This window comes from Bos indicus, unplaced genomic scaffold (genome assembly GCF_029378745.1).
Source record: "Bos indicus isolate NIAB-ARS_2022 breed Sahiwal x Tharparkar unplaced genomic scaffold, NIAB-ARS_B.indTharparkar_mat_pri_1.0 scaffold_64, whole genome shotgun sequence".
Taxonomy (NCBI): domain Eukaryota; kingdom Metazoa; phylum Chordata; class Mammalia; order Artiodactyla; family Bovidae; genus Bos; species Bos indicus.
The window spans coordinates 128,281-151,606 of record NW_027223727.1 but is presented as its reverse complement, the minus strand read 5'-3'; the positions used below and the strand labels follow the sequence as shown (position 1 = coordinate 151,606).

At 37.8% G+C, this 23,326-nt stretch overlaps 1 protein-coding gene across 1 annotated transcript in view; it reads left to right on the top strand.

Moving 5' to 3' along the window:
* LOC139182031 (ATP-binding cassette sub-family C member 4-like) overlaps positions 1-22,660 on the top strand; it is a 404,344-nt gene extending 381,684 nt beyond the window's left edge. Inside the window, exons 23-24 of the mRNA XM_070785515.1 lie at positions 7,603-7,737; positions 20,860-22,660. Coding sequence (XP_070641616.1) covers positions 7,603-7,737; positions 20,860-20,880 — 156 coding nt within the window. The 3' untranslated portion in view covers positions 20,881-22,660. The remainder of the gene's footprint in view (positions 1-7,602; positions 7,738-20,859) is intronic.
* The last annotated feature ends 666 nt before the right edge of the window (positions 22,661-23,326 follow it).

The window sequence follows — 23,326 nt, the reverse complement described above, 5'->3', positions numbered from 1 at the left end:
TCAAGACATGGAAGCAACCCAAATGTCAGTTGACATATGAATGGATAAAGAAGATGTGATACATATATGCAATGGAATATTGTGCTGTGCTGTGCTGTGCTTAGTTGCTCAATTGTGTCTGACACTTTGTGACCTCATGGACTGTAGCCTGCCAGTCTCCTCTGTCCATGAGGATTTTCCAGGCAAGAATACAGCAGTGGATTTCCATGCCCTCCTTCAGGGGATTTTCCCAACCCAGAGATCAAACCCTGGTCTTCCGAATTGCAGCTAGATTCTTTACTGTCTGAGCTACCAGAGAAGCCCACAATGATTACTTAGATATAAAAAAGAATGAAATAACGCCATTTTCAGCAACATGGATGGACCAGGAGATGATCATATTAAATGAAGTAATTCATACAGAGAAAAACAAATATCATATGATATCGCTTACATGCAGAATTTAAAAAAAAATTTAAAAAAATGATACAAATGAACTTATTTACAAAACAGAAACAAACTCACTAACATTGAGACCAGAGACCAAATTTATGGTTACCCAGGGGAATTGTGCAGGGAGGGAGAGATTGAGAGTTTGGGACTGACATGCACATACTGCTCTATTTAAAATAGATGGCCAACAAGGACCTCCTATGCCTCCTTTATAGCATAGGAAACTCTGTTCAATGTTCTATGATGACTTGATTGGGAAAAATTTTTGAAGAAGAATGGAAACATATATATTGATTCACTTTGCTATAAACCTGAAACTACCACAATATTGTTAATCAACTATATTCCAATGTAATAAAAATTAAAAGTAAATATATTCCCATATAAAGTAAAAATTTAAAAAAATGAATCAAATTATTTTGCACTAGGTCCATTTAATTTTTATGTCTAAAACAGCTACCTAGATAAACACATCTTCATTGAGCTTATGTAACTGACTGACTTATCTCACTTAATTCATTTGTCCTTAACCAGTGGAGAGTGGCAAATGATTTGAGATTGGCATTCCTGGAGAGTTTCTTGGATCAAGGGATTATCACACTAACTTAAATGTGTGGTTCAGTTTAGTTCAACTTGGGTTACAGGAAGAATGGGGGAAGAGTGAGAGATTATAGGAACATTTTCTTATAGATATAAAATGTTAAAAAATAATTCAAAATTGTGCCTATTTTTCTGTACATAAAATTTAGAGTTGCTTTATGTTTATGTGTTCTGAAATACCTAGAATCTTTGACATAGAGGCTACGTTGGCAAAATTCTATTCCTGGCCTTTTTTCAGTTTATATTCCGGTGTAACTCTTGTAGCTCCTGACATGATCGTTGACCACACTGCACTCTGTTCCTGTCAGTGCCCCCTCCTCTCTGACTACCCCTTTTCTTTTTCTTTGTTTCCAACATTTGACAATAAGTTTCAAGCCTTTATTTTCAACACTGGCTTGTTTGTTTTCATTTTCCCTTTCACATTCCCTCTTGCCCACAGCCATCAGGCATGTATGTGGTCCTCCATGTCCACATCCCTTATCCTGTCACTCCTGTATCCCACTGCCTCGGCGGCTTCCCTTGCCAGCTATATCCGTTCCCTCCTTGATCTTATCCTACAGTCTTGCCAAATTACACCATTGGGCAGTCACCCTGTCGTACCCTGAATTTAGTTTCCTTTGTTTTTAACTTTTAATCAGCATGTATTGTGTGCCTGATTCCTGTCATGTACAATGTCAGAGCCCTGAGATGCAAAGTGAACATGGAAAACCTTATAAACCTGCTCTGGAGGAGATCCCAAGCTAGCAACCAACCCTCTTGGTCCATTTGGTTGCCTGTGTCTGGAATGACCACTGTCTGCCGACCCACCTCCAATTCTGCATGTTCAAGGCTATTCATTCTTCAAGGCCCAGCTCTCTGCTCTCTGTCCTTGAAGCCTGTCCTCCAAACCTCTGGCCAGAAGTCACCTCTTCTGTTACTCAACTCCTTCTTGTCATGCATTTTTTTTTCTTGCATTATAGACACTTAAGGATTTTCTTCTCTCTCTCCTTTCAGTATAGGCTCCCTGACATATGTGTTTTCCTCTTCTAGAGCATCTAGCATAGTGCTATCAATGCAGTTAAATATGCAGTAAATGTTTGCTGAATAAATTTGAAACTAATGAAAATTGACTTGTTTTCCTCAATATGTTTTGACTGTGGGCCATTTTGTATTTATTGATCATTAAAGTTAAATAAACCTTGTTTTCTTTTTTTTGTGAATATATCCCAGGCACACAGTAAATAATTTGTGCCTGAGTATAATAAAATTACAGTTGAAAAGTAGACAGGATAAATGTTTATGTTTACATGCATATTTTCTTAAATTATAAACAAAGTTAACATTAGGTATTATCCATATGGAAAGATATTTTAGACTATTGAATATTAAACTTTTCATGTCTCTTATTTTACCTATGGTAAATAATTTAACAATGTCTTTTACTTGTAACTCACATGCAGAGGAAGTAATGAAAGTTCAGTCCTAGATTCAAATCCCAGTTCTGCCATCTGCTGATTCTACTGCCTTGGCCAAAGTATTTAACTGCACATCAGTCTTCATCTGTGTCTGGCTGTGAACTTCTTGATAGACTGTCTTGCTTATCTTTGAATCTCCCATTCCTAGAACAGTGCTTTGGTGATAGATATTCAGTGCTTACAGGATGGATAAATGGACAGGGAAGATGGAAGGAAAAAAGGAAGGAATAAATGGAAGAGTGGATTGATGGAAATCATGAACCTTGTTTGTCTACTCTTGAGAGACATTCTTGAGAATTAACAATGATGATTATAAAGCATATGAAACAGTAAATCCTCAACTCACAGCTATTTTTATTTTCCATTCCAAATCCAAAGACTACTATTTTAGTTATGGGATGCTTTCATGGATCTGATGGTTACTGTAGCCTTTGTTACACTCCATTTATATGTGAGGGCATCCCATCTCTCAAACCTTGTGAATCTGTCCACTTGAGGCTGTATTCACAATGCAGTTCACTTTAAGATACTGTATTTTGTTTAATGCCTATTAAAAGAGTGTTAATGAAGTGTATTGTATTTGCATTTTTAAAGTGTTTAAAAAGTTAAATTTTAAGTTCTTATAAATTATCAAGCATTGCAACAAACTATCACACTTCTGTCATTCCCCACCTAAAACTGAAAACTCCCCTTATAAAATATAATGAGTTAGTAATGTCAACAACAAAAAAACACACACAATGTGAGAATTGTGAGTTGTTTCATATGGGGCAAAATGAGGACTGTGGCCTAGGAGACAGCATTTCAGATCACTCTGAGAAACTACTCCAAAGAGTAGAGGGTCAGTGTTAGATGTGATTGTGAAGCGGGGTATGTGCAGCTAAGTACACTTTTTGGCAGAGGCTTGTTGCTAATCATGAAGAGCAAATATTGCTGTTAATGATTTTAGTGCTTTTCTAGATATGAGGAGATCCAAGAATTGGGCTAGATATGAGAAGATGCAAGAATCAGGCTCACAAAAATCTTCTCCTAAAAGTATCTAAGTATCTGAAGGTGTATTCTGCCAATTTTTCCCAGGGCACAGAGTGTCTCATTCCAAGTCTCCACCATGTACTCCTTTTAGGATGTGTTGAAGGTCAGTGGCTGAAGTGATTTGTGACCTAGTTCTCATAGAAGTGGAAGGCAAGTGCCAATTTTTAGTAGGCACTAATACTGAAATGGCTCAAAGTATTTTGATCAAAATGATCTTTCTACCATTTATATTATTAATCCTATTGTTTTTTGAGAGCACTAATTTTTTTTTTTTTGGCTTTGAGTATTTTAGATATTAGCCAATTCTAATAACTACTCATCTCAGTGGCATTTATGTGTTTTAGACAATGTGAGAGAAATTGGAAAATTTACTATTCATTCAAATTTGAATAAAGTAGAAAGTTGGACAAGGACAAAATATTAATATTTTCATTGAAATATGTAAAGTCTTTATAGTCAGAGAACTCATTTTCACCAACTCTGAAGTGGTGATTTTTAAAAGTTGTTGGTTTTGCAGAATGTAAAGTTGTTCATTGAATGAAGTAATGAACCTTTTGATCTCAGGCGACTCAGCCTGCAGCAGCTTGAAGAAGGATTTTGGTTCCCTGGACAGAGATTGAAGTCAGGCTGAGGCATAGAAAGCTCTGAATCCCAGGCACCAGGCCTCAAGGGCCTGTAGCCAGTGACAAGGCCCTGGACTTCTGACTTTGTATAAATGAATTTATACAAGCAGATGGACAGTAGTGAAACAAAGTGCTCGGTAGGAGGGAAAATGATAACATGTAGATAGTCACATGGGCAGGCTCAGAAAAAGAGTGGTACACTTGTGATAGGTAAAATCACTTATATGGGGCATTTTTTCTGGGTTTCCTTTGGACAATCATCTTGTTTTATCTGACTCGGAATCTGTACTTAGTTTATCTCAAGGTCCTCCTATGTGTGTGCATACATCCCTTAGGCAAGATGGATCCTACAGAAGAGGCTTATGGGTAGGTTGATATCACCTACAGTGGGGTGGTGACCCCTCCCTTTTTGACCCTCAAGAAACATTTCTGCACATGTGTAGGTAGGAAGGTCTTCTTAACACTGAGAATGAGAAAATGTGGCCTGTTTATCTTTTATCTGGGCAGAGCTCAGCTTCTTCTCCCTCCTGCTATTGTCTTCTTCTTGGAATATCTGTCTAGAGAGAACAAACTCCAGCTGGGCAGCCTGGGGCCCATCTGTTTGCTGCCCCAATTTTGTACTTATTTACTTAGTCTTTGGCATGAGATAGACCTGTGTTTTAAAATTGTGTTTTTTTCCTCTTCTTCAATGTCAAGGGGAGTAGTTATATGTTCTATGTTTAAGTAAAATTGTACGTTGAGGGCATCTAAATTGGCATGCAAAATTATAGGACATTTTAGTAATTAGGTGGATATGACCAATTCAATTATTCTTCAGCAAGAAAGATGCCTTTAGCACTGATGCACAGTAGTTAAAAAAAGGTTAGTGGGAAAATGGCCTTTATGAGACTTAATGAACAATTAATTCCCACTAAATGACATAGGATGGATTAAGTACAATACCTAGATGTGAAACACAACCTGTGTCTTGCTTAGTTTCAGGGTATTTTCTTAAGATACACTTACTTTAGTAGTGGTAGTAGTAGTAGTCACTCAGTCATGCCCGATTCTTTGCAACCGCATGGACTGTAGCTCGCCAGGTTCCTCTGTCCATGGGATTTCTCCAGGCAAGAATACTGGAGTGGGTAGGTATTCTCTTCTCTGGGGGATCTTCTTAACCCAGGGATGGAACCTGGGTCTCCTACATTGGAAGCATTTTCTTTACTGTCTAAGCTACCAGGAAACCACTTCACATTAAAACTGTTTTCCTGGGTACATCATTTAGGCCAATTGTTTCAGACTCTTCCTTCGCTCTGAAGCTATTAAGCAAAGCCACCAACAGGTAGAAAGGCAGAGTTAAGAGCCCCCTCCTCTCCCTTTCAGCATCCAATTAGTGGACATATTAATGAGCAATAAAGTGGCTGAAAGGTAGGCAGTTGGAAAAAGGAAAGAAGCAAGGAAAGATAATTTGTGACAAAAGAGATTTAGAGTCTCAGCAATTCAGACTGGGCTTCCCTGTGTGCTATGCCAGGCTGTGATCACTGGAATTTGGAGCCCAATTTCTTTCTTGCTTCTTTAGTCTTATCCAAAGAGAAAACTGGATTTCTACAAATTTATTCTATGCAAAGCAGCTCTGCTAAAGCTGCTTAAGTAGGAGCTCTTTTTGCCAGCCTTTCACTCTCAGAATAATAAACTACAACCACAGCCAAATTCAAGAAGCATCTTAACCTCTCTGACAAGAGATTCAGTGCTCTTTTCAGTTCGGTTCACTCCGACTCTTTGTGATACCATTGACTGCAGCACGCAGGCCTCCCTATCCATCACCAACTCCTGGAGTTTACTCAAACTCTTGTCCATTGAGTCAGTGATGCCATCCAACCATCCCATCCTCTGTCATCCCCTTATAATTCCACGTTCAATCTTTCCCAGCATCAGGGTCTTTCCAAATGAGTCAGTTCTTCGCATCAGATAGCCAAAGTTCAGCTTCAGCATCAGTCCTTCCAATGAATATTCAGGGCTTATTTCCTTTAGGTTGGACTGGTTGGATCTCCTTGCAGTCCCAAGGGACTCTCAAAAGTCTTCTCCAACACCACAGTTCAAAAGCATCGATTCTTTGGCACTCAGCTTTCTTTATAGTCCAACTCTCACATCCATACATGACTACTGGGAAAACAGTATCTTTGACTAGATGGAGCTTTGTTGCAAAGTAGTGTCTCTGCTTTTAAATATGCTGTCAAGATTGCCCATAACTTTTATTCCAAGGAGCAAGTGTCTTTTAATTTCATGGCTGCAGTCACCATCTGCAGTGATTTTGGAGCCCCCCAAAATTAAGTCTGTCACAGTTTCCATTGTTTTCCCATCTATTTGCCATGAAGTGATGGGACCAGATGCTATGATCTTAGTTTTATGAATGTTGGGTTTTAAGCCAACTTTTTCACTCTTCTCATTCACTTTCATCAAGAAGCTCTTCAGTTCTTCACTTACTGCCATAAGGGTGGTGTCATCTGCATATCTGAGGTTATTGGTATTTCTCCCACCAATCTTGACAGTTTGTGCTTCATCCATCCCAGCATTTCTCATGATGTATACTGCATATAAGTTAAATAAGCAGAGGCCTCTCGCCTTCTGAGATGATCCACACTCTGTCCCTTGAGTGTGTTTCTGCTATAGCCACTCTTGCCTTTTGAGATGGCCTGCAGTCTGTCTATAGAATCTGTATGTGTGTGTTCAGTTGCTCAGTCATGTCCAACTCTTTGTGACCCCAAGGACTGTGGCCTGCCAGGCTCCTCTGTCCAAGGGATTTTCCAGGCAAGAATACTGGAGTGGGTTGTCATTTCCTTCTCCAGGGAAACAAAACATAGTAATAGCTAAATCAGTGAATTCTTTGAAAATGAGGACTCGATAAAATTTAGCTAAAATAGAAGAATCTGTCATGAAAACACTGTAAGAAGGTAGTTTTCCTAAGATTTTGTGATTCTTGCTACAGTAAGGTGAAGAAGAAATCTGTGGACCAATATTCAAGAACATATTCTTAAGGCTTCCATACCATATAAGTACTGAGAGTGAAATTTTTGACTAATAACTGTTTTATTGGAACACATTCTTATCGAGTATACAATAGAGATACAATAGAATCTTTATCTCTATAAATAAACCCACTTCTTCACTATCACTTTGTCTCTCACTGAATTCTTTCTGAGCTGAGACATAAAGCACCTGAACTTCAGTACGTCCAGATACCAGGTGAGTGATTCTAATTAAAAGACCGTGGGTTCAAGTCCCAATCGGAGGTTGCACAGTTTCATTAGGATTTTGCCTGGTAAAACAAGGTAATCAAACCATTTACACAGCACAAAGCCTACCACCTAGAAGATTCTCTCCATTTTTTTCCTCCTGCCTCTTTCTAAAATATTGTCTGAGTTACTGTATGTTACTGGGATACATTGCATGCTAATAATGGGTTTGTTTCTGCTGATTAACAGGTTTTGGATTCAGGGACAATGAAAGAATACAGTCCACCACATGATTTGCTGCAAAACAGTAAGAGCCTATTTTACAAGATGGTGCAACAACTGGGTGAGGCTGAGGCCACTGCCCTCACTGAAAGAGCCAAACAGGTGAGGCTGCTGCAGGGAGTTGTAATTGAAGTTTGTCTCCAGAGTTCACACTCTTCACCTGATCTCCAACAGGCATCTGGTAACAAGCACTCTGTGCCCTTTTCAATCAGAAGCCTCTGGAGACTAAGCGTCATGACTGAGTCTTAATATTTTGTAGGTTGAAGGCAGGTCTGCTGAGAATCTGCAGCAGTGCTGGGGGTGGGGTCAGAACGTGTGCAGTCATGTGTGCATGAGAGAGATTTTGTATTGCAGAGTCCAGGTGGTTGAACTCTGGCTTTAGATTCTTACAGAGCATAGAACACTCTGCAGATGCTTTACATTTCATTCTGATAGGTGCTCAGTACATTTTTTCAAATATAAATTTATTTTTAGTTGGATGATAATTGCTTTACAGTATTGTGGTGATTTCTGCTGTATATCAACATGAATCAGCCATGGTATGCATATGTCCCCTCTCTCTTGAGTCTCCCTCCCACCACTTTCCATCCTGCTAAGTTGTCACAGAGCAGTGGATTTGAGATCCCTGCATGATACTGCAAATTTCCACTGGCTATGTCTGCATCTCCATTGCTGCTCTGCAGATAGGCTTATCAATACCATCTTTCTAGAGTCCATATATATGCCCTAATATATATTTGTTTTTTTTCTTTATGACTTACTTCACTCTGTTAAATATGTTCTTGGTTCATCCACCTTATTAGAACTGAGTCAAATGCATTCCTTTTTATGGCTGAGTAATATTGTGTACTACTCACACATCATAAGAGTACATCATGAGAAACACTGGGCTGGAAGAAGCACAGCTGGAATCAAGATTGCCAGGAGAAATATCAGATACCTCAGATATACAGATGGCACCACCCTTATGGCAGAAAGTGAAGAGGAACTCAAAAGCCTCTTGATGAAAGTGAAAGTGGAGAGTGAAAAAGTTGGCTTAAAGCTCGACATTCAGAAAACTAAGATCATGGCATCTGGTCCGATCACTTCATGGTAAATAGATGGGAAAACAGAGGAAACAATGTCAGACTTTATTTTTTGGGGCTCGAAAATCACTGCAGATGGTGATTGCAGCCATGAAATTAAAAGACACTTATTCCTTGGAAGAAAAGTTATGACCAACCTAGACAGCGTATTAAAAAGCAGAGACGTTGATTTACCAAGAAAGGTCCATCTAGTCAAAGCTATGGTTTTTCCAGTAGTCATGTATGGATGTGAGAGTTGGACTGTGAAGAAGGCTGAGCGCCAAAGAATTGATGCTTTTGAACTGTGGTGTTGGAGAAGATTCTTGAGAGTCCCTTGGACTGCAAGGAGATCCAACCAGTCCATCCTAAAGGAGATCAGTCCTGGGTGTTCATTGGAAGGACTGATGTTGAAGTTGAAACTCCAATACTTTGGCCACCTCATGCAAAGAGATTACTCATTGGAAAAGACCCTGATGCTGGGAGGGATTGATGGCAGGAGGTGAAGGGGACGGCAGAGGATGAGATGACTGGATGGCATCACTGACTTGATGGACATGAGTTTGGGTAAACTCCTGGAGTTGGTGATGGACAGGGAGGCCTGGAGTGCCGTGGTTCATGTGGTCACAAAGAGGCAGACACGACTGAGCGACTGAATTGAACTGAATATTGTGTGTATGTACCACAACCCCTGTATTCATTCATCTGTTGATGGACATATAGGTTGCTTTCATGTCCTAGCTATTTTAAATAGTGCTGCAGTGAACACTGGGGTACACGTGTCTCTTTCAATGATGAAACCGTACCTCAGGGTGTATACCCAGTGGTGGGACTGTTGGGTCATATGGTAGTTTATTCCTAGTTTTTGAGGAATCTCCATACTGTTCTCCATAGTGGCCATATCAGTTTACATTCCCACCAAGAGTGCAAGAGAGTTCCCTTTGGTTCACACCCTTTCTAGCATTTGTTTGTAGATTTTTTGATGCTGGCCATTCTGAACAGTGTGATGTGATACTTGATTGTACTTTTGATTTGCATTTCTCTAATAATGAGAGGTTTTAAGCATCTCTTCATAGGTTTATTAGCCATTTGTATATCTTCTTTGGAGAAGTGTCTGTTTAGGTTTTCTGCCCAATTTTTGATTGGGTAGTTTATTTTTTTGATATTGAGCTGAATGAGCTGCTTATATATTTTGAAGGATAATCCATTGTTAGTTGTTTCATTTGTTATTATTTTCTCCCATTCTCAGGGTTGTCTTTTCACCTTGCTTATAGTTTTCTTCACTGTGCAAAAGCTTTTAAGTAAGTGCCATTTGTTTACTTTTGCTTTTATTTCCATTACTCGAAGAGGCAGGTCATAGAGGATCTTGTCAAAGAATGTTCTGCCTATGTTTTTCTCTAAGAGTTTTTATAGTTTCTGGTCCTACATTTAGGTCTTTAATCCAATTTGAGTTTCTTTTTAATGTATGGTGTTAGGGAGTGTTCTAATTTCATTCTTTTATACATAGATGTCCAGTTTTCCCAGCACCACTTATTGAAGAAACTGTCTTTTCTCCATTGTATGTTCTTGCCTCCTTCGTTAAAGATAAAGTGCCCACAGGTGCCTGGGTTTATCTCTGGGCTTTCCATACTCTTCCATTGGTCTGCATGTCTGTTTTTGTGCCAGTACTCTGCTGTCTGATGACTTTAGCTTTATAGACTGAAGTCAGAAAGGTTGATCCCTCCAGTTCCATTCTTCTTTCTCAAGATTGTTTTGGCTCTCAGTACATTTTGGATGTAAGTCCTATCAAGGAACAGCTAGTTGACAAGTCTAGACAGCATATGGAAAAGCAGAGGCATTATTTTGCCCACAAAAGTCCATATAGTCAAAGTGATAGCTTATCCAATTGTCATGTATGGATGTGAGAGTTAGTCCATAAAGAAGGCTGAGCCCTAAAGAATTAATGCTTTTGAATTGTGGTGCTGGAGAAGACTTTAGAGAACTCCTTGGCCTGCAAAGAGATTAAACCAGTCAATCCTAAAGGAGGTCAATCCTGAATATTCATTGGAAAGACTGATGTTGAAGCTGAAGCTCCAATAATTTGGCCACCTGATGTGAAGATCCAACTCTTTGGAAAAGACTGATGCTGGGAAAGATTGAATGCAAAAGGAGAAGAGAGGCAGATTACATGATGGTTAGATAGCATCACCGACACAATGGATTGAGCAAACTCCAGGAGATAGTGGAGAACAGAGGAGCCTGGCATGCTATAGTCCATGCAGTCACAAAGAGTCAGACATAACCTAGCAACTGAACAACAACAACACGCAAATGTAGCTTGCCAATAAATACTCTTAAATTAGTTGCAAGATTGTTAGGCCAGGAATCAACAAGCTTTCTAATTCTATGACCTATGCCTCTTTTTACACGAATATTACAGTTGATTTGAAACACTTACTGAAAGAACAGATTTCTAATTCTGTGTCTGCTACAAACTAGCATAACATTAATTATGTGTATAGAGCCACTATATATGTGACTTTTGTGGGCAAAGTGATGTCTCTGCTTTTCCATATGCTGTCTAGGTTTGTCATATCTTTCCTTCCAAGGAGCAAGCATCTTTTAACTTCCTGGGTGTAGTCACTGTCCACAGTGATTTTGGAGCCTAAGAAAATAAAGTCTGTCACTACTTCCACTTTTACTCTTTCTATTTGCAATGAAGTGATGGGACAGGATGCCATGATCTTAGTGTTTTAATGATGAGTGGCAATGTATATGGTTATGTATATAGGGCCACCTTCCTCTTAAGGGACTTCCTCATCTATTATATATGGGTGTTGAAGCCAATATCTTATGATATCTGGACCCATCTAGAATTCAGTAATCTATTTCTCACTACTCAGTGTTTGATTATATGTAATGAAAACACATTTTTAAATTGAGGATTTTGACACATAGTTGGGGATATATCCCTCTGATGTGAAATTCCTAAGGTCAAAAGAACAAAAGGGTTTGTGGGATTTCTGGCTGTTTTTTGACTAGGTTTACAGGGACTCACAAATGCTTGTCATATCTTAGGAGGGAAGCTCTAAATGGGAGACACTATAGTGGATGAAAGTGCTCTGTGAATTTCAGGCATAAAAAATATAGGGCTCCAAGTGCAGTTTCCCTACATTTGCATAAAATGTAAGTACTTCTGAAAAGCTCAGAACACAATCTTTGTTGTCCCCAGTCTAGGCCTGAACAAGCCAAATTTGTCGACTCTTCCAACAGCTCTGTGATCATGGATAATTTCTTACCCTCTGAACAGTGGAAAGTACAGATCTTCTAAGGAGAAAGAATAAGAAGAAACATTGACAGAGGGAATATAGGCTATTTTCTATTTATTTTTATGTTTTTAGGCTGTCACCTCAGTTATCACATTTGTACAATGAGACCTCAGTTATCACATTTGTACAGTCGATTACTATCAACTCACCTTTGCTAGAAAGATTCTATGTGACCTGAATGTTACTCTTTGAGCACCTTTCTCACATCATATACAGTGCTTAGTGCTCTCACACACCTCATCTCTGAGAAAATGCTTTGTATACCTTTAAACACCATCCAGACTATAGAATTAAGGTATTGTGAATTCATGACTTATTCTGGTGACAACTTCCATCTTCCAGAAGATACAGGAAGCGTAAGGGGGTAACTGGAACTAATTATTTTTGTTTGTTTGGGGAGTTGAATCTGAACTTTACTGGTGGGACACAAATTTAAAATCAGAGCAGCACATTTGAGGAACAAGTCACTGCATACAATATTAAAGAGTAGAAATGCAATTGTAGAGGCATTTCACACGCAGAAAGTAATAAAGCAAAGACTGAGCAAGCAGACAGTATCATCACAGGAAAGGAGATCTCTAGAGTGCTAAACAGAGGTTTTGGTAGAGCAAACAGACCAACACTCTAACTGGACATAATACTAAACAACAAAGACTTATGGAGAAAATGATGTTAATATCATGTAGGATTTTTCTTCACAAATTAGAAAACAGAGGTGACCTACACTTTTTCCCAGTAGATCTTTCTAGACCCAATGAACAATATTCTACCTTTCTCCCCTCCAACTCTCATATTTCATAGCTTTCCTTCCAAGGAGCAAGCGTCTTTTAATTTCTTGACTGTAGTCATTGTCCACAGTGATTTTGAAACCCAAGAAAATCTGTCACTGCTTCCACTGTTACCCTGTCTATTTGCAATGAAGTGATGGGACAGGATGTGACTATCTTACTGTTTTTAATGTTGAGTGGCAAGCCAGCTTTTCACTCTCCTTTTTCACCCTCATCAAGAGGCTCTTTTAGCTCCTCTCCACTTACTGCCATTAGAATGATATTATCTGCCTATCTGAGGTTGTTGTTATTTCTCCTGGCATTCTTGATTCCAACTCATTACTCACCCAACCTGGCATTTTACATGATCTACCCTGCATTTAAGTTAAATAAACAGAGTGACAATACACAGCCTTGATATACTCCTTTCCCAGTTTTGAACCAGTCCATTTTTCCATGTCTGGTTCTAACTTTTTCTTCTGGACCTGCGTACAGGTTTCTCAGGAGGCAGGTAAAGTGGATTGGTACTTCTATCTCTTAAAGAATTTTCTACAGTTTGTTGTGATCCACACAGTCAAAGGCTTTTTAGCATAGTCAATGAAGCAGAAGTAGATGTTTTACTGGGACCCCTTGCTTTCTCCATGATCCAACAAATGTTGGCAATTTGATCTCTAGTTCCTCTGCCTTTTCTAAACCCATCTTGTATGTCTGTAAGTTATTGGTTTATGTACTGCAGAACCCTAGCTTAAAGGATTTTGAACATAATCTCACTAGCATGGGAAATGAGCACAACTGTGCAGTAATTTGAACATTCTTTGGCATTGCTCTTCTTTGGAATTAGAATGAAAATTGACCTTTCCCAATCCTGTGGCAGCTGCTGTTTCCCAAATTTGCCCTATTGAGTGCAGTACTTTAGCAGCAGTATCTTTTAAGATTTTAAATAGCTCAACTGGAATTCCTTCATCTTCACTGATTTTGGTCATAGTAATGCTTCCTAAAACCCACCAACTTCACACTCCAGGATATCCAGTTCTAGGTGAGTGACCACACCATTGTGATTATCTGGATTGTTAAGACCTTTCTTGCATAGTTCTTCTGTGTATTCTTGCCACTTCTTAATCTCTTCTGCTTCTGTTAGGTCCTTGAGTTTTCTGTCCTTTAGCATGCCCATCCTTGCATGAAATGTTTCCTTGATAGCTCCAATTTTCTTGAAAGAGATCTCTAGTCTTTCCCATTCTGTTCTTTTCCTCACTTTCTTTGCATTGTTCATTTAAGAAGACCTTTTTTTCTCTCCTTGTTATTCTGTGGAAACTCTGCATTCAGTTATGTATATATTTCCCTTTCTCCTTTGCCTTTTGCTTCTCTTCCTTCCTTGGCTATTTATGAAGCCTCCTCAGACAACCACTTTGCCTTCTTGCATTTCTTTTTCTTTGGGATGGTTTTGATCACTGCCTCCCATACACTGTTACAGACCTCCGTTCATAGTTCTTCAGATGTTCTGTCTACCAGATCTTATTCTGTGAATCTATTCATCACCTCCACTGTATAATTATAAGAGATTTGATTTAGGTCATAGCTGAATTGCCTAGTGATTTTCTCTACGTCCTTCTATTTAAGTTTGAATTTTGCAATAAGCAGCTGATGACCTGAGTCACAGTCAGCTCCAGTTCTTGTTTTGCTGACCATGTAGAGTTTCTCCATCTTTGGCTGCAAAGAACATATCATCTGATTTCAATTTTGACCAGCTGGTGATGTCCATGTGCAGAGTCATCTGCTGGGCTGTTGGAAAAGGGTGTTTGCTATGACTAATATGTTCTCTTGGCAAAACTTTGTTAGCCTTTGTCCTGCTTCATTTTGTAGTCCAAGGCCAAACTTGCCTATTACTTTAGGTATCTCTTGACTTCCTATCTTTGCATTCCAATCCCCTATGATGAAAAGGATATCTTTTTTTTTTTTTTTTTTTAATGTTAGTTCTAGGTCTTGTAGGTCTTCATAGAACCAGTCAGCTTCAGCTTCTTTGGCATCAGTGGTTGGGTCATAGACTTGGATTACATGTTGAATGGTTTGCTTTGGAAATGAACCAAAATCATTGTTATTTTTTAGATTGCACCCAAGTACTACATTTTGGACTCTTCTGTTGACCACAAGGGCTACTACATTTCTTTTAAGGGATTCTTGTCCACAGTTGTAGATATAATGGTCATCTGAGTTAGATTCACCCGTTCCTTTCCAGTTTAGTTCACTGACTTCTAAAATGTTGATGTTCACTCTTGCCATCTCCTATTTGGTCACTTTGAATTTACCTTGATTTTTGGACCTAACATGCCAGGTTCCTATGCAATATTGTTCTTTATAGCATCAAACTTCACTTTCCCCAGCAGCATCCACTATTGAGCATCATTTCCACTTTGGCCCAGCACTTCATTCATTCTGGAACTATTAGCAATTGTCTTCCCCTCTTCTCCAGTAGTTTATTGGACAGCTTCCAACCTGAGGGGCTCATCTTCTGGTGTCATACTTTTTGCCTTTTCATACTGTTCATGGGGTTCTCCAGGCAAGAATACTGGAGTGGGTTGCCATTTCCTTCTCCAGGAAATATACACAAACTACATTTGTGTGTTGTTGTTGTTGTTGTTGTTCAATCAGTCAGACATGACCAACTATTTGTGTAGTTCTTTATAATTTATTTTACGTAGTTCTTACATGTATGATTTCACTTTATTCTCATGATAGTCTTTTATTTTTGATCCCACATCATGGATGAGGTGATTGGGTCAAGGGTTCACCGAAGGTCAGAGAGCTGGTCCAGGGAACACATTATTTGTGTATTTTATAGATCCTATACTACTTTAGTATTATTGTTATTCCTTCTGCTTTCCTTTGGATTAAGTGATTTTTTCTAGGTCATATATTAATATTTGCAGGGCATCACTTCAAGCTAGAGGGGATTCTCTCTATTTAGTACAGAAGCTTCTTATAACCAAAAGAGAGAGAGAGAGAGACAGAGAGGATAAGCAAGGTAGGGAGAAATTGAGAATGAATATTCCCTAGCCTGCAGAGTTGGGTGGTTACAGTGATGCTTGCATTTCAGAATTTCTCTTCTCCAAGGTCCTTGACAGTGTATATGCTTCACACAAACACAGTGGTTTTTTTATGATACCTCATTGAAATACCTTAGAATTCACCAGTTAGTTGGAGAACTGCTCACCCATGATAGCTGAGATCTGTTTCCCTTAGGTAGCCTCTGTTTGTCTTGCCACAGCTGATTGTATCCTGTTGTCTAAGGCAGCCTGTTGAGATCTTTTTGTCTTTTGAAGTTTCAAATGACTCCTGATTTCATCAAGGATTACCCTTATTTTTTATCTACCAATATCCTTGATGTTTAGGGTGATTTCTGAGAGGATAAGGGGAGAGAAAATTCACTATTCAGTTAATCAAAAAGCAGAAATCTTAACTTGCTAGTACTCTTCAACTTTGATAATATACCTGCCAATATGTACACAAAGTTGCATGCGTATTAAGTTGCTTCAGTTGTGTCCAACTCTTTGTGATGCCATGGACTATAATCGGCCAGGCTCCTCTGTCTATGGGATTTTCCAGGCAAGACTACTGGAGTGGATTGCCATTTCCTTCTACAGGGGAATTTTACAGACTCAAGGATTGAACCCACATCTCCTGAGGCTCCTGCATTGGCAGCAGATTCTTTATCATTAGCACTACCTGGGAAGACTGTACACAAAGTTAGACTTGCTTTAAAGATGAGAAATTTAACCTAGAGTAATGGAAGCAAAAGCAAAAGTAAAAAAGTGGGACCTAAGCAACTTAAAAACTTTTGCAGAGCAAAGGAAACCATAAACAGAGTGAAAAGACAATCTATGGAGTGGGAGAAAATAGTTGTCAACTATGAGACTGACAAAAGCTTAATTTCCAAAATATATGAAAAGTTCTTACAACTCATAAACAAAACAAAACAAAACAAAACAAAAAATTACAACTCAATAGAAAAACGGGCATAAGAACTAAACAGACATTTCTTCAAAGAAGATGTACAGATGGCCAACAGCCACATGAAAAGATGCTCAACATCATTAATGATTAGGAAATCGAGTTCAAAACTATAATGAGGTATCACCTCACACTGGTCAGAATGGACATCATTTAGAAGTCTACAAATAATAAATGATGAAGAGGGTATGGAATAAAAGGTATCTTTTTATATTGTTGATGTGATTACAAATTGGTGCAGTCACAGTATGGAATTGCAGAACAGTATGGAAATTCCAGATTGCAGAACAGTCTGGAAATTCCTCAAAAAAACTAAAAATAGAGTTGCCATTTTATCCAGCAATCCCACTCCTGGGAATACCCCCAGACAAAACTATAATTCAAAAAGATACATGCATCCTTGTGTTCATAGCAGCAGTACTAAGAACAGCCAAGATGTGAAAGCAACTTAAATGCCTGCTGGCAGATGAACGGGTAAAGAAGATACAGTATGTGTATATACATATACATACATCTTCTTTATCTATTCATTCATCTAGGTTTGTGATATAGACACATGCATATACTGTATATACACATACAATGGAATATTATTCAGCCATGAAAGAGAATGACATAATGCCATTTGCAGTAACATGGATGGACCTAGAGATTATCATACTGTGTGAAGCAGAGAAAGACAAAAATCATATAGCACTTATATGTGGAATTAATAAAAAAACAAATGAACTTATTTATAAAACTCACAGAAATAGAAAACGAACTTAAGGTTAATAAAAGGGAAAGGAGAGGGAGGGATAAATTAGAAGTTTAGGATTATCAGATACATACTTTCACATATAAAATAGATAATGACCTACTGTATAGCATCAGGAACTATATTCAATATGTTGTAATAACCTACAATGGAAAAATAATCTGAAAAAGAATGTGTGTGTATAACTGAATCACTTTGCTGTACGCTAGAAACTAAAACACTGTAAATCAGCTATATACTTCAATGAAATAATTATTTAGCCAATTAATTAAAAAGAGGAGTTGGAGGATTATTGGGATTTAACTAGGGCCATGTAGCTCAGTAAGAATGAATGGTCAGAGTCTTGAGCCATAATTCTCTATATATTGAACCATTGATTCAGTATATTCAATATATTGATTCCTTTATCCATGCAGGAAAGCTTTTATTGCTCTATTGCTTTTAGTGATATCTAATTCCATGATAGTAGCTTTGTTTACAAGCTGGAGTATAAATACTAAATTTCAACCTATACTGGAGGAACTATAATGAGCCAAACCCAAGAGAAGAACCGAAAATGACTCAAGAAACCCAATATTGGGTCCTTTGTTCTGCTTGCCTTGAATTTGAACTTTTTTGACATCATCTTTTTAATCTTCACAACCATGCTGAGCTGGCAGTATTATCCTTTAGATGGAGAAACTGAGGTAGGAGAAGCTAAATGACTTCTTAAAGTCCCAGGTTAGAAAGTGTTAGTAATCTTTTATCATATTAAGTGAATTAATTGTGTCTTAACTTCTACTCTGAGCTTCTGTAAAGATAAAATCAAATGATTAACAAAAGGGCTTCCCAGATGTTTTGCTTTCATCCCATAAATCATGTGATATTGGTACTTTCTGTGGACTAAGGGGCCACATCTCTGAGCAGCATTGTAATCACACCCAACACTTAGCTCAGCCTGTTTTCAACCTGCAGTTTGTAGCCATCTCTTAGTTCCTATGAGGTAGGTCACTGTCTTGTTTCACCAATGAGGCAGCTGGTGCAGAGTGAGCTTAAGTGATCTTTCCAGGGTCAGCAGTGGTCCCAGGAGAGAGAGGTGAGACTGGGCTTCTCCATCCCAGGCTCAGCAGAGACCATGAGGTCTCTGCTAACAAGTGTTCAGTCACCTCAATGCCCTTTGTAACCTGCTCTTGAAAAAGATACCTTCTCTCACTCCTGCTGTCAGCCAGAGTGTGGTCTACACTAGGACAACAGATGGGAGAGAGGAAGGTCAAATCAAGGATTTTATACACAGGAAGCTTGTTTCATTATTTAGTTTCAAGTATTTTAGACCATGCAGTGAAGATCATTTTGGTTAAAAGTTGCTGCTAATAACATTTTTAAAAATAAAAATTATGTTGAGAAGGGCTATAGGGAAAGGAGCCAGCTAGTTTTGGGAGGACTGTCAACTGGGAGAAAATGAATTATATTTCCATGTGTTTTTTTCTTTTTTTTTTCATGTGTTCTTTTGGCTGTTTTTAGTTTCACAAAGAGAGTACATAAATATATAACCATACAAGCATGGCTAGCTTGAAAAAATGGAGGAGAGAGATGATATGCAATTAGCCCCCAAAAGCCTGACTTTTAAATCCTTGCATTTTGAATGAAAATAGTCTCAGATTTCACCCAGTGGAATCCAAGTACTTTTGGAGAATTTTATTTTTCTCCTTAAGTGGTCTTTTAAGATATAAACCACTTAAGTGGTCTATATATAGTGGTCTTTTAGTATATAATTTCATATGCAGTGTTGTTTTGAGGGTAGCAAGTATGCAAGCAAGAAGAGAAAAAGAATGAAGGTAGGGGTCTCAGAACTTTTGTATTCATGTATGAAGTCCATTATCTCTCATGATAACTTTGTTAACAACATCCACAAATGAACTTGGAGTCATCTTTTGTAAAATAGATCTGGAATCATATGACAAGAATGAGTCTCACATAGATGGTACATTTTCTGCTTTAAAGACAAAAGTTTTCACATTCTTATTTGGGGAAAAATTACTTTTGAAGTCTTTTCTTTACCCAGACACTTTTAGAGATAAGAGCTCACAAGTCTTGACATTATTTCATTTTGTTATGTGCATCTGTCAAGAAACTGAGATAGGATACAGCTACTCAAAAGTGATGGTTGTGAAACAGTGAAACTTGACAGCATTTCATTTCCTTTGTGTTCTGATTATACATTCATCAGAAAGCCTGTCTCTTCCAGTTCAGCTAGAAATTGGTAGAATTCAAAAAATCAAGCTGGCAAAGAACTGTCCTATTTTGGGTATCATCTTACATTTTAGAGAAGTTGCTTGGTTGAGTCATTGTTAAAGCTTTAGATTCTTCTTTCATTCTTGGGACAAATTATTCACAGATCACATTTCTATAGGCCCTCTAATAGCTTTTGCCACACAAATTAAATGCCAGGATATTTCATATATATATATATATATGTATCAATATATTTCATATATATATCAATATATTTCATATATCAGAGGAGGCAATGGCGACCCAACTGCAGTACTCTTGCCTGGAAAATCCCATGAATGGAGGAGCCTGATAGGCTGCAGTCCATGGCGTCACTAGGAGCTGGACACGACTGAGCGACTTCACTTTCACTTTTCACTTTCATGCACTGGAGAAGGAAATGGCAACCCACTCCAGTGTTCTTGCCTGGAGAATCCCAGGGATGGGGGAGCCTGGTGGGCTGCTGTCTATGGGGTTGCACAGAGTCGGACACAACTGAAGCAACTCAGCAGCAGCAGCATATTTCATATATATATATATATATATATGTGTGTATATATATATATATATATATATATATATATATATATCCAGCATTTCAATGTTGGTCAATCAGAATTTATAAAATACAGGGATTACAACTGGATACTAACATCCAGATTTATTGAGCTCATTTTATGTGTGAAAATGAGAAACCCTCATGCAGATGCTGGATTTCCTAGTGTCTTTGTCACTCTGTTTTTAATTTATCTCCAGGTTTTGAGTCAGTAAAATGATTTTGCTTTTAAATTTACTATAGTAACAAAGCATATCTGTGAATTAGAATGATCAGAACTCTAGTGAATCTACAGGTTATTTGGCATTAAGCCCAGCCCCACTGAGGATTCTAATGGGACTACTTCCTCCATAGAATAAGCACATCCCTGGTTTTTAAAATTGTGCCTCCAGTAGCTATGTGATTGTTTAATATGAAGATGTGGACATCTTCCACATGTATTCCAAATGCGTTGCCTTAGAAAGGAGGACTTTAAAATGCTTTAGACATTTTTTTTTAATTTGTTCTTTTTCCCCTTCAGGCACACACCAAAAAGAAATAACCAGATGTTACTCACAGTGGCCGTGTGGTTATGAATGCTTCCAATGGACAGCCCTCAGCCTTAATGATTGTTAAGTCAGCACTGTGATTCTACCACGATGTCAAGTCTATTCCAAAGGTGTTTTTCCAATAGTTTTTGTACTGCAAAAACTATATTATACTTTTTTTACACTAGTCCCAAATATTTACACATAGATGTTAGTTTATTTGGACTTCTTTTCTCCAATTTTACCCAATGGTTTCAAGCTCTAACAAAATGATTTATTATTTTTATTTATATATTATACTATTTTTTCTTATCCAAATCAGAGGTGAAGTCCACCAGTGAAAGCTGTCTACCAGGTTTAGTGCCTTGAGAGACTCCAGAACCAAAACTCATTTTATGAGGTATAAAGAAAGTTGTCACAGATGTCTTTTACTGTTCCTAAAATTACATATTACTTTCCAATTTTATCAGGGGTTCTATTTACTTGAAGACCATATGAAGTCATTATTTGTTTTACCACTTTCTTTAACAGTGCTAGGATCCATTATTGCACATAAATATTTCTGATTAAAATAGAGATATACAAAAGAAAAAACAAAAAAATATACTTTAGTTTATGTGAGATAGGAAAGAGAGGTATCCTCTGCCCAAATTTAAAAGATACTTGATTTAAAATATGTAAAGATAATATTTGATTATATGTTCTAAAACCGAAGGAAGAGAAAATATGCTTTCTCAAAATAGGAGCCCTTCTAGGTGATCACTTTCTTCTAGATGGAGAATTGTATTGTATTCTATATTTTACACTTTTTAAATTTATAACATAAAATTTTCTATGATAACCATTTTAACATACAATTCACTGCATTAGCCACATTCACAGTGTCATGAAACCATCACCATCTAGTTTATTTTTAGTGATTATTTTAGACCACTCAGACCACTATTATTTCTACAGTCATTTTTGGTAAGTTTCATTCTTTATGAATTAATCTATTTCATGTGAGTTTTCAGGTTGATTGGCTTAAAATTATTCATAAAATCTTATATGTTTAATATCTAAGTAGCTATAATTGGGTTCTATTTTGCTTTTTAATTTTCTTTGAGCCTTGTTTTTTTTCTTGAATAATCTTGCTTGATTTTTTCCTATTAATTTTCAAAGAATCAAATTCTGTGCTTGATTGATTCTGATTTTATGTTTTCTAGCTCATCATATTCTTCTGTTCCTTCAACTTTTTCTTCATTTGAGTTTTTTTTTCTCTAAATTCTTCAATTGGAAGCATATTAATTTTTAAACTTTTTTTTCCCCTATGCAAGTACATAAAACCTACTTTTTTATTCCACCTAAAGGCCCACTTTAGCTGTAGCCTACAAGTTTTGGTACTGAGCACTGATCAATAATCATAGTGTTATGTATTTTCTAATTATTAATTTGATTCATTATTATATATTTCACTCATGAGTTATTCATCAGTGTAATGTTCTCTAAACTCCAAATACTAATAGCTATTTTTCTCTTATATTAGCCATGTAAATTGCTAACTGTCAACCTTTATTGGCTCATAAAAATAGCAGTTTCTTATGATTCGATGTAATAGTTTTCTTTTGATATTAATATATAACTTAACTTCATTCTGGTCAGAGAACATTAGAGTGAGGATTTTAAATGAAAGGTTTAAAATATTGACACACAAAGTCCTTGTTTCCACCATTTTTGTTTTCTATTTGTGGGATTTTAAAATGTTATGTGTATAACCAGAAATTTTCAAATAAAAATCCTTCTCAAATTCTGGAATGTTTTTGATGTATGTTACAGATTGGTTCTTTGAGATATAGACTCAGATGGAGTTTAGTGTTGGGATGTTTATTAGGGGTGTTGTTGGAATTAGCACTCATGGAATTAAGAGTGAAGAAACTGGATAGAGCAGAGGGAAAAAACCAAGCTGGATCATGGGCCAGATGACCTTAGCTGACCCTTGAGGGCTCTGGAGTGAAGATGGCCCTTCAAAGTTGTCCTGACATGTCCACTGGCCAGGCCTTTATGCCTCCACCTGGATGGGTCATTGCACACAGGTTGCCCCCCAGAAGCTCTGGAGGCTGAAGATTGCCCACTGGCAGCACTTCCAACAACTAGGGAGAGAGTCCTTGAAGGGAGGTCAGAACAGCACATCTCCAGGTCTTCACGGTGTGTGTCGCAGCTCCAGAGGTAGGTGATGAGGATGTACTGTGAGCAAAACTCTTGGTGACTGATGTGTAAGTCAGAATGATGACTTGGTGATTCTCCTCAGTGCCCTGTGGTGTGAAAAAGAGCAGGAGCCCCATGTAGGGGAGATACTTCATTCTCTAGGATCAAACCAGTTGTTATTTCTCTGGAAAGATCAGTCCTCATCCTAGCTAACTCATATTTCTCTAATACCCTCTCATAGGTGGTCTGTTTTCTTAGAAAATCATGAGCTTCTCA